The sequence below is a fragment of the Bubalus kerabau genome, unplaced genomic scaffold (genome assembly GCF_029407905.1).
Source record: "Bubalus kerabau isolate K-KA32 ecotype Philippines breed swamp buffalo unplaced genomic scaffold, PCC_UOA_SB_1v2 scaffold_78, whole genome shotgun sequence".
Taxonomy (NCBI): domain Eukaryota; kingdom Metazoa; phylum Chordata; class Mammalia; order Artiodactyla; family Bovidae; genus Bubalus; species Bubalus kerabau.
In genome coordinates, this window is record NW_026577932.1 from 488,420 (window position 1) to 500,451 (window position 12,032).

General features: G+C 48.3%; 1 protein-coding gene across 1 annotated transcript in view; it reads right to left on the bottom strand.

The window, feature by feature from the left end:
* The window catches only part of LOC129641143 (protein Shroom2-like), a 140,801-nt gene that overhangs the window by 65,753 nt on the left and 63,016 nt on the right, over nucleotides 1-12,032 (bottom strand). The window contains exon 2 of the mRNA XM_055565925.1: nucleotides 3,152-3,303. Within this exon, the coding sequence (XP_055421900.1) occupies nucleotides 3,152-3,303 (152 nt within the window). The remainder of the gene's footprint in view (nucleotides 1-3,151; nucleotides 3,304-12,032) is intronic.

A 12,032-nucleotide genomic window follows, 5' to 3' on the forward strand; every position in this document is an offset into this window, starting at 1 on the left:
ATGGCAAAATATGGAACTAAATAGCCTCTTGATGAAAGTGAAAGAGGAGAGTGAAAAGTTGGCTTAAAGCTCAACATTCAGAAAACTAAGATCATGGTATCTGGTCCCATCACTTCATGGGAAACAGATGGGGAAACAGTGGAAATACAGGTTCAGTCCCTGGGTTGGAAAGATCCCCTGGAGGAGGAAATGGCAACCCACTCCAGTATTCTTGCCTGGAGAATCCCATGGATAGACGAGCCTGGTGGGCTACAGTCCACGGGGTCGCAAAGAGTCGGACACGACTGAGTGATAAAGCATGCACACAGGGAGGTATTCTTTTGCCTATTGGAAAACTCAGGTATTTTTTTGGGCTCCAAAATCACTGCAGATGGTGACTGCAGCCATTAAATTAAAAGACGCTTACTCCTTGGAAGGAAAGTTATGACCACCTAGATAGCATATTCAAAAGCAGAGACATTACTTTGCCAACAAATGTCCGTCTAGTCAAGGCTATGGTTTTTCCAGTGGTCATGTACGGATGTGAGAATTGGACTGTGAAGAAAGCTGAGCGTCGAAGAATTGATGCTTTTGAACTGTGGTGTCGGAGAAGACTTTTGAGAGTCCCTTGGACTGCAAGGAGGTTTAATCAGTCCATCCTAAAGGAGATCAGTCCTAGGTGTTCATTGGAAGGACTGATGCTAAAGCTGAAACTCTCACATGAGGAATGGACCACGATGACTTACACACAAGCGGACTTGGGTGCAAAGGCGTCACAGCACAGCAGTGTCTGCTGCATGAATACTCCGGAAGCACCATAAACGTCCACGCAAAAAGGATCTGTTACCCACACAGTGGACCATCCAGACCTCGGAGCATCGTGGGGTCGTTAGGACAAGTCATGAGTCAGACCTCAGGGCGCTCAACAAACTCCACTTTCATGTGTAAACGTTTACACAAGCACCTGTTTCTAAAAGGAAACCTAAGAGAGTAGTACTGACACGGCCGCTCTTCAGAGAGGCAAAACGAGGGGATGGAGTTGGGGTGGGAAAAAGGTTGATGGATTCCATGCAATTCCCTTTTGAAAGTGAATATTGGGACTTGCCTGGTGGTCCAGTGGCTAAGAAACTGCGCTCTGAATGCAGGGCGCCAGGGGTTCCAGCCCGGGTCAGGGAACTAGATCCCAGGTGCCACAACTAAGACCCGGCACACCCAAATAAATAAAAGTAAATACTTAACAACAACATGAAAAGTGAAATGGTTTCCCACATCCACGTGTCACTCTCAGGACTGATAAATGCAGAATAAAAAAATCACACTTGGAGAAAACTGTAGCTGGTATTCCAGCAGCCACCCCTAAAGAGTGCTTGTTTTGACCACTGCGCAGTGAGCAAACCCTTTGAGGGCACTGCGTAGAACCCTTTGGGGTCACCGCAGCTGACCGCTCCCGGGGGACCAAATGTGCTGCTGACCCCGGGAACACACCACACCGAACCCCAAAAGCTTCTCTTTATAAGTGCAGAGGTCGATGAGGTGACCCCAAAGAAACGCTACACCACGGCAGCATCTCTCTCGTCCCCTCCACCCCGAAGGGCTCAGAGACAGCCACACCGGGACACTCGTTTTCTGATTTACCAGGACAATCGCCTATTCCATGGAGCAATGAGGCTGCTCCGTTAATGCGGCAAAGAAAACTTTCTCCTTCTTCACTTTCTGAACCTCCTCCGTGGATGCTATTTTGGTTCCCCCAAAAAAATCCTTTGGGATATGTCTTCAAGTCTGTACTAAAAACTGAAGTGCGAGGGGAGGTCAATTTACTTTTTAAAATTTACAGCCAATCTTGGAAAAGACTGGACTAATTCTGTTTAAAAAAGGCAGGTCAACACTGTACTGTGAATGAGCCAACTGTGAAATACCAAGTGGAGGATTATTTCTCTATATAAAAGCAGTCACGGGAATTTCTTGGCTGTGCAGTGGTTAAGACCCTGGTGCCATCACTTTGGGGCCCTGAGTCTGATCTCTGGTCAGGGAACTAAGATCTTGCAAGAATTCCATGGAATGCTCTAGGCAAGAATACTGGAGTGGGTAGCCGTTCCATTCTCCAGGGGCTCTTCCCAACCCAGGGATCAAACCCAGGTCTCCCACATTGCAGGCGGATTCTTTCCCAGCTGAGCCACCAGGGAAGTCCAAGAATACTGGAGTAGGTAGCCTATCCCTTCTCCAGGGGATCTTTCCAACCCAGGAATCGAACCGTGGTCTGCTGCACTTCAGGCAGATTCTTTACCAGCTAAGCCACCAGGGAAGCCAGCAAGCTTTGGAGCCAGTGTGGCCCAAAACAATCATCAATACCTCTGAGCTGCCCAGCTGTACTGTTCTAGTTCCTGCGTGTAAAAGCATCAGGTCCCCAATTTCGTTCTCTAACCCCCTCAAATTATCCCAACTCCTATTCACAATTTGCTTTCTAAGCAAGTACGCTTGCCCGCCCCAGAGCTCAGCACAGTGCTAGAAACACCTGGATGTCCGTGTACATCACTCCACGTTAGCGTGAGACCCGAAAATCCGGTAGCCTGCCACCTTGTGTTAAAACTGGGCCATGACACTTTGCTTCATTTAGAGAATCAGCTATTGCCAGGGATAAGATTTAAGGAATCAAAATCACTTCATAAGTCAAAAATTAACACTCAGAAGTAATTAAAAAAGGAATCTTGTAAGAACTGACCGTTACCAGGAACTCTACTCAATACTCTGTGACAAGCACAGGAAAAGAATCTAAAAAAGAGTGTGTGTGTTTGTGTATATGTATATGTATGTATAACTGATTCAACTTGCTGTCTTTTCCAAAGAGTCGTCCATTTGCATCAGGTGGCCAAAGTATCGGAGCTTTAGCTAAGTTAACTATACTCCAACATAAAACTAAATTTAAAAAAAAGAAGAAGAAAAGGAAATCTTTCAAATTTGTGAAGTTGGATTCATCCTTGGCCAAGAGCGGAATCACTCATGTACTTCCTAAGTGTACACACTCACACATGTTTACACACACACACACACACACACACACACACACACGTCCACATCGGGACTGTCACAGTTGACACAGGGCAGCCAACAGACTCCACGCTTTGCTGGCCTGCTCATCTCTGTCCGTAAACAAGTCTTGACACCCAGGTCTTACCTTTTCACCACCAGCTTCAGGGTCTTATGCGACCCCTTCACCAAGCAGATGGCCTCCTGTCTAAACCCGGACAGACCGACATCATTGATGCCCACGATCTCGTCTCCGGCCAGCAGTTTGTCCACGGCCGCAGCTTTGCTGCCTTCTTCAACCTGCAATGCAGAAAGAGGGTCCATGAGCTCCCCCCACCGAATGAGCAAACCAGTCCCCAGGACGCAGACAGGAGGACGTGTCGGTGACAGCTCTGTGACACCTACCTGTTCTCAGACTGGCTTCAGAACGACCCAAGAGTAAAGGGATCCAGCTTGGGCCCCGATTCCCTGTGGGAGACCAGGGATGCACCCTTCTCCTGGTCTGTACCCCTCATCCAGTCTACATCTGCAAGGCCTACCTTTTACAGAAGGGGCAGCAGAGTACACACACACTCAAAAACACACCAGAAACAGGGGATCCAGACGGACCCCTTTGCTCTCCGGATCTCCTTCCTCCAAAAAAAAAAAAAAAAAAAGATGGGTGTTTTAAAATTATTGACAAGTTATGTCTCACCCATCAATCCTGCACGTAGAGCTTCCCTGGGGGTCCCGTGGTTAAAGAATCTGCCTGCCAAAGCAAGAGACACAGGTTAGAGCCCTGGTCAGGGAAGAGTCCATGTCCCACAACGGCAGAAAGCTTGTGCACGACAACCGCTGAGCCTGGGCTCCAGAGCCCGGGGGGCTACAACTACTGAAGCCCGTGCGCCCAAGAGCCCGTGTTCTGCAACAAGAGAAGCCATCACAATGAGACGTCCACAGGCTGCAAGTGGACAGGGGCGCCTGCTCGCCACAACTGGAGAAAGCCCACGTGCACCAACAAAAGACCCACCAGAGCCAAAAAAAATAGTTTTTTTTTAAAGTCCTGCACCTAGGACTTTTTCTGTAACAGGTTTCTTTCACTGTTTTGTTTTTTTTTTTATTTCTGTAACAGCTCTATTTAGCTATAAGTCAAATACACGCCAATCCACCCATGTACACACAAATGAATGGACTGTTAGTTGTATTCAGACTCATCCAACCATCACCACCCACCCAGCTGAGAACAGGCTTCCTAAGCCAGAAGAAACCTCGTGCCTGTCAGCAGTCACTCTCCAGCCCTCCCCGGAAACCGTGTACGTGTACGTGTACACGTGCGTATTGTGGACACTTGATATACACAGTCATACAACAGGTGGGCTTTTGTGTCTGGCTTCTTTCACTCATGATGTGTTTTCCAGCTGCGTCAGTGTTGACCTCTGTTGGAACTCCGTTCCTTTTTAGGGCTGAGTGATACTCCATCGTACCAATCAACCACATTCAATTTATCTGTTCATCAGGGCTGGATATATTTACTTTGTTTCTACTTACTGGGCTATTCAGTCAGTTCAGCTCAGTAGCTCAGTTGTGTCCAACTCTTTGCCACCCCACAGACTACAGAACTTCAGGCCTCCCTGTCCATCACCCACTCCCGGAGTTAACTCAAACTCATGTCCATTGAGTTGGTGATGCCATCCAACCATCTCACCCTCTGTCATCCCCTTCTCCTCCTGCCTTCAATCTTGCCCAGCATCAGGGTCTTTTCCAATGACTCAGCTCTTCGCATGAGGTGGCCAAAGTACTGGAGTTTCAGCTTTAGCATCATTCCTTCCAAAGAACACCCAGGACTGATCTTTAGAATGGACTGGTTGGATCTCCTTGCAGTCCAAGAGACTCTCAAGAGTCTCCTCCAACACCACAGGTCAAAAGCATCAATTCTTCGGCACTCAGCTTTATTTAGAGTCCAACTGTCACATCCATACATTTGGCTGTCAGCCCCCCTTAACACTTGTATACACATGTTTGTGTGTGAATATGCATCCTCACTTCCCTTGGGTGTACAACTAGGAGTAGAATGTCGGGGTCATATGGTAACTAGCATAAACATTTTGAGGACCTGCTAGACTGCTTTTTTTTTTTTTAATTTATTTATCTATTTCGCTGTGCTGGGTCTTAGTTGCAACACATGCCATCTTCCGTCTTCATTGTGGCATGGGGTCTTAGCTGTTCCTGACCATGGGATCAAACCCGTGTATGTAAAACACTCCCTACTCAGAGTTACACACAGTATGTACACAAGTGGACTGACCTACTCCTTAAAAGGATTTTACGACTTTTATCCTGAGAATTTTCAATCTGTAAATCCTTAACCCAGCTTTTCTTATATAGTAATAATCCAACTAAGCATCGAGTAAGCCATCAATTAACCAACCTACTTTCTGTACCAGTGCCCTGCAAACTGTGTGCCGTGCTTATTCTCTCTGTTGTCTCCAGCTCTTTGCTACTCCATGGACTGCAACCAGCCAGGCTACCCTGTCCATGGGATTCTCCAGGCCAGAATACTGGAGTGGGCTGCCATGCCCTCCTCCAGGGGATCTTCCCAACCCAGGGATCGAACCCAGGTCTCCTGCACTGCAGGCAGATTCTTTACAGTCTGAGCCACTAGGGAAGCCCAAGAATACTGGAGTGGGTAGCCTGTCCCTTCTCCAGCGGATCTTCCCGACCCAGGAATCGAACCGGGGTCTCCTGCAGTACAGGCAGATTCTTTACCAGCTGAGCTACCAGGGAAGCCCTATGACCCATGAATCAAACCCAGTCAGCTAGGACTTCCCTGGTGGTCCAGTGGTTAAGACTCCGTGCTCCCAATGCAGGAGGCCCGGGTCCCATCCCTGGCCAGGGAAGATCCCACATGCTAGGTGGCGTGCCCTCCCCTCACCCTCCCTGCAAAAAATCCAGCCAGCTGTCTTTTTTTTGTTTGGGGTAAATAAAATTTTACTGGAATACAACCACACCCATTTGTTTATACACTGCTACAGGAGAGAATGGAATAGTTTGGGGCCCATAAAGCCAAAAATATTTACTACTTGGCTTGTTACTTAAAAAAAAAAAAAAAGCTGCCAACCCCTGTTCTACACCAAAAAGCCATTCTTTTTACAAACTGCTAGGAAAACTAGTGAAAAAGATGACTGTTTATGTGCATACCAGGGTACAATTTTGGAAGTTCACTGTGCTCCCACTATATGCCAGGGCTGACCTGAAAATCAGTTCCAAACCTCACCAGGCACTAAAGCAAGGAAACGTTCCTCCTCTGGGGGTTGCAGAGCTGGAAATGAAGCCACTGACAGGCTCAAGGATGAAACCACACGGTACTTGGACCCGTCTCTCCGCCTGCACCCGAGGACAACTCAACCCCTCCTTAGGGTAACAGAGTAATTATTTATTGCAAGTTGACCATAAACAGAACATAATGAACAAAATGACCACTCCAAGCAGAACTATGAAGCAATTCGTTTGGCTAACAACTGGTTTCCAAGTCTAGACGATTTTTAATCCCAACGTAATGACAGATCCCATCGTTAATAAGCTTCCACTCGGCCAAGATTACACACTCAGCCAGAAACAGCTAAGGTGAAGGATATGTGGTGGAGAGTTTAGGTTTCGACATGCCCCAGCTGGGGGTGCCCAAGGGCTATGTCCAATCGGAGGGTTGGTGGGCAGTTAGCTGGGGTGGGCGGGAGGTGGGAGTTCCCGGAGGAAAAGATGGAGTCAACAGCAGAGGAAGGAACTTAAAAGACTGGAGAGGCGGGGATGGAGGCTGCCCACACAGAAAACAGATCCATGAACAGCGGAGGACAGAATCCTTGGGCTGCCTGGCAGAGAAGGATGAAGGAGCAGGAGACGGAGGAGAAAGAAGGGATGGGTGTCCCCAAGGAGACAACAACCAGACACGCGCAGAGCTGGTGAATCTGAGCATCACAAGAAAGCCATGGTGAAACCATGATACTGAAGGAACCTGCAGGGTCTCAGAACAGGTTCTGAAGGTAGCCCTTCCTACAGAGAACTCATCACCTGTAACGACTCGGCCACGACCTGGTGAGCTTTTCTGCCTCATCCCCACAAACCCTTGCACGTGAGACTCTCTCAAAGCGCTGTCATTAACGTCTGGCTAAGGGACTCGCCTGGAGGTCCAGTGGCTAAGACTCTGAGCTCCCAAATGCAGGGTGCCCAGGGTTCGATCCCTGGTCAGGGAACGAGATTCCACGTGCCACTACTAAAGATTCTGACCACTGCAATGAAGACGGAAGATCTTCAATGAAGATCTGGCTTGGTCAAATAAATTAAAAATTTTTTGAACAAAAGTCTGGCTTCACCCCGAAGCCCAAATCACATCGTGTTGCTTCCCTTCATCTGCAAAGACTTCCCAGCTCCTGCTCCAGCCGCAAAGACCGCATTCCAAGGCAGCCTGTCTGCCTCACCCAAACCACACTCCACCTACACTCCCAGCAAAAAAAAAACGGCTCCAGGTTTGGGAGACAGAGTAGCCGGGGATCTCTGCCTGCCTCGGCTTCCTCGCCAAGACAAAGCATTTGTCCAACATTTTTCACGCTCATGGCGAAGAGAGTTGCAAACGAGGCAGCTTTGAAGACCTCGGGTCTGTACCCTTGACACCATCAAGCTTCTCCCATGAGGAAGACTTCATTAGGCTTGAACCTGGTGAAGCCCAGACTTGAAGCTGGCCCTAGGGTCCCAGAAATACGGCTCTGCCCATCAGCTGTGTATAGTCTACAGTGCATTACACATGATGAGTCACGCCTCAAACGCATCGTGCATTGCACACACGCAGGCTCCTTTTATTGCCATCCTCTGTTTAACAGTCAAGATAGTGCTGGGCATTGCCAGTAGCAGAGGGCACCGTCTGCAGGAGCCACAAATGGGGCAGTCCTATTCTACAACCACCGGGCAAAGTCCTCGGTGTCCTTTGCTCAGGGGAAAAAAAAAAAAAAAAAACTCCCTTTACAAAAAGGCAGGCAGGCAAGGACCAAGGAATCCACACCCACCCATGATGCCTGTCCATGTACCCCGGTCAGAAGGAAAGCCCCAAGCTCACTCGCCAGGCTGAATATTCCGGTTTGGATTGTTCACTGGAATTCTGTTTGCCAAACTCCTGTTGAGTTTTTAGGGCTTCGAAGTGTCCAAAAATGAGCAGACTGCCTTGCTATCCTGATGGAAACATTTACTCTGGCAACAGCAAGAGGGAGGGAAAGGGGAAAAAAAAAAAAAAAAACAGTCCATGGAAGTCTTTTTGGAAGCAAGCTTTCGTATTTCATCCAACGGATGTTGTTACAGATGATCGAAGATACACCCACCAAGGGCGGGGGGGAGGGGGGGGGACCCCAATTCTCATGGGAGCCAGGACTCACTCAGGAAGGGACCGAGTCAGGGCAGTGGGGGTGAGAGGGGAGGGGCTCGAGGCTGGAGATGAAAGACCTTCACCCCCAGACAGCAACTTGAAAGGGCCAGCAGAGATGGGGGTGGACATTTCACGGGAAGGGCTCAGGACCCGGGCCCATCTGAAGAATGTCAGCCTGGAAAGCATGGCACCCTGGCAAGGGGAGCCTCTGAAGATAAGGCCAGAAAGAGGAAGATGAGGAATTTGACCTTGAATTTCAGAAGCCGGAAGGATACCCTGGAGGCAGTGGTGGGGCGGGGTGGGGGAGGGGGTCCCAGAAGGCCCGGCAAGGGAAGCAGGGGAGTGACCCTGTATCATGCGAGCAAATGCGTCTAGCAGCTTCATCCTCTAGGTAGAGAGGAAAAAGCATCTCTCCTGCCCAGAACACATCACAGATCAGCAGCCACACATGCTCAAACCAAGACAGGGCAGGGAACACGAACGTAAGCAAGGACTCTGGCAGCTGGGAAGGCAGGTCAAGGGACATATTCATTGATGGACATCAAGGGCCGCTGCAGGAAAGGGGTGTGCAGTAGAGCTCAGATATGGAGCTTTGATGGCCTGGGAAAATCGCAACCACCGGAGATCAGAATGGAAGGGGGAGGAACGTTTAGGTCTGAGATCGGATTTCAAAGGCCATGAATCACAGCCGTGACTTATCAGCTATGACTCGAAAGCCATCCAGGGGAGAGCATAAGACAGCACTGGCTTCTACGAGCCAGGACAATCACTGGTGTCACCTCCCCGGTCACCCTCCCAAGCTCCCTTGTCTCCAAAGACAGAGCTGAGTCATCCAGGAAGAGGGTCCAATTGCGAAGCAATCAGAGAGCTCATCTTTGGTAACAGAGAAGCCCGTGGTGGGGCGGGGAGGGGGGGTCAAAAACCTCCACTGAAATGTATCCAGACTTGCACATACACTCATCACTGGTCTCTGTCTCCTTGGACAATCTCGGGGAGTATCTTATCAGCAATCTGTGGAATTCAAGCTTCCCAGGAACTCTCAGTTCAGTTCCCATTCTTCGCACTCCCATGGACTGCAGCATGCCAGGCTTCCCTGTCCATCACCAGCTCCTGGAGCTTGCTCAAACTCATGTCCACTGAGTGGGTGATGCCATCCAGCCATCTCATCCTCTATTGTCCCCTTCTCCTCTTGCCCCCAATCCCTCCCAGCATCAGAGTCTTTTCCAATGAGTCAACTCTTCGCATGAGGTGGCCAAAGGACTGGAGTTTCAGCTTGAGCATCATTCCTTCCAAAGAAATCCCAGGGCTGATCTCCTTCAGAATGGACTGGTTGGATCTCCTTGCAGTCCAAGGGACTCTCAAGAGTCTTCTCCAACACCACAGTTCAAAAGCATCAATTCTTCGACGCTCAGCTTTCTTTATAGTCGAACTCTCACATCCATACAGGACTACTGGAAAAACCATAACTTTGACTAGACAGGCCTTTGTTGGCAAAGTAATTGACTTTGTTGGCAAAGTAGTTGAGTGAAGAATCCCATGGACAGAAGAGCCTAGCGGGCTATGGTCCACAGGGTCGCACAGAGTTGGACACAACTGAAGCGACTTAGCACAGCACACATGTCCTGAGCGTCAGCTGACTATTTCATGGGGGGTAATTATTTAACACAAAACATACTTGATGGCAATCTGGTGTCACAACTGTGCACAAAATATGTCTTGAACATTTAAAATGACCTCGACTCCCAGATGTTTTAGTAGAATCACTTCCCAAAGAAAAGCACTCCTTGATCTTGGCTCTTTCTTGTTCCACATCATGACACTCCAATCTCCCATAATGTGCCATGAACATGCCACAAAATAGTGCAAATCGAGCATGCAGTGCTTACGATATTAAATGATGAGTTAATGGGACCTATATGATGGCACAGCCTATCAGTATTTGGCATCCTCTTAAGGAAAAGTAGCTTCTGCATTTTAGGCTAGAAAGTCACTGGAATATCTGTTTAGAAAGGAAAGTGAAGTCGCTCAGTTGTTTCCAACTCTTGGCGACCTCATGGGCTGTAGCCCACCAGGCTCCTCAGTCCATGGAATTTTCCAGGCAAGAGTACTGGAGTGTCTCCATTTCCTTCTCCAGGGGATCTTCCCAAACCAGGGATTGAACCCGGGTCTCCCGCATTGCAGGCAGACGCTTTACCATCTGAGCCACCAGGGAAACACCAGGGAAGTTTAGAAAAGAAACTATGTAGTTTTTTAGATGTTCAGTACATACATTAAGAAGGGTGTACACTGTTTACAAAAGCCAGGACATGGAAACAACCTAGATGTCCATCAGCAGACGAATGGATAAGAAATCTGTGGCACATATACACAATGGAGTATTACTCAGCTATTAAAAAGAATGCATTTAAATCAGTTCTAATGAGGTGGATGAAACTGGAGCCTATTCTACAGATTGAAATAAAGTCAGAAAGAAAACCACCAATTCAGTATACTAATGCATATACATGGAATTTAGAAAGATGGTAACAATGACCCTATTTGCGAGACAGCAAAAGAGACACAGATGTAAAGAACAGACCTTTGGACTCTGTGGGAGAAGGTGAGGGTGGGATGATTTGAGAGAATAACATTGAAACATGTATATTACCATATGTGAAACAGATAGCCAGTCCATGTTTGATGCATGAGACAGGGTGCTCAGGGCTGGTGCACTGGGATGACCCAGAAGGATGGGATAGGGAGGGAGGCGGGAGGGGGGTTAGGACGGGGGACACATGTACACCCACGGCTGATTCATGTCAATGTATGGCAAAAACCACTACAATATTGTAAAGTAATTAGGCTCCAATTAAAATAAATTAATTTTAAAAAAAAAGAAGGGTGTACACACCGAACTGTGTACAAATTCTCAAAACAACCAATAAAACTTTAATTAGAGAGGAAAATTACTTTCCTCGTGCTTGACAAAATGTTATCTCGAAAAACAAGAAAAGTGGTAACCAACTCCACATGCAAAGAAAAAAGCCTAAGAAGAAACCCCAAAACCCACCTCATACATTTCAGATTCAGATGAACAAGTCTGTATTTAGTCCCGAACATAAGACTGCACCCTGAAGATTCTAACACACTCCCTGCACTCATTGCCAAGGTGAGAGCTGCATCACACGGGGCCCCAAGACCAAGAAAGGTAGACGTGGCCCAGAGAAGCAGACAGACCCAGGCTGATGGACAGAGAAGGCCAAGAAGAAGTCTGAAAGACCTGGAGGCATCAGAGGCTGCAGTTAGCAACCAGAAGTCCACAGAGAAACAGGAAAGACGCTGACTGCTCAAGAAGACCTTTTAAGAAACATAATTTTTTTTTTTGGGTGGGGGGGTCTTCCCTGGTGGTCTAATAGATAGGAATTGCTTGCCAGTGGAGGGGAGACAGGTTCAATCCCTGGTCTGGGAAAATCCCACACGTTGTAGAGTAACTAGTCCCATGGGCCACAACTATTGAGCCTGTGGTCTAGAGCCTGGGAGCCACATCCACTGAGCCCACGTGCTGCAAGTATGGAAGCCCCAGCGCCCTAGAGCCCACGCTCTGGAACACGAGAAGCCACCACAGTGAGAAGCCCGTGCACGACAAATGGAAAGCGACAATGTT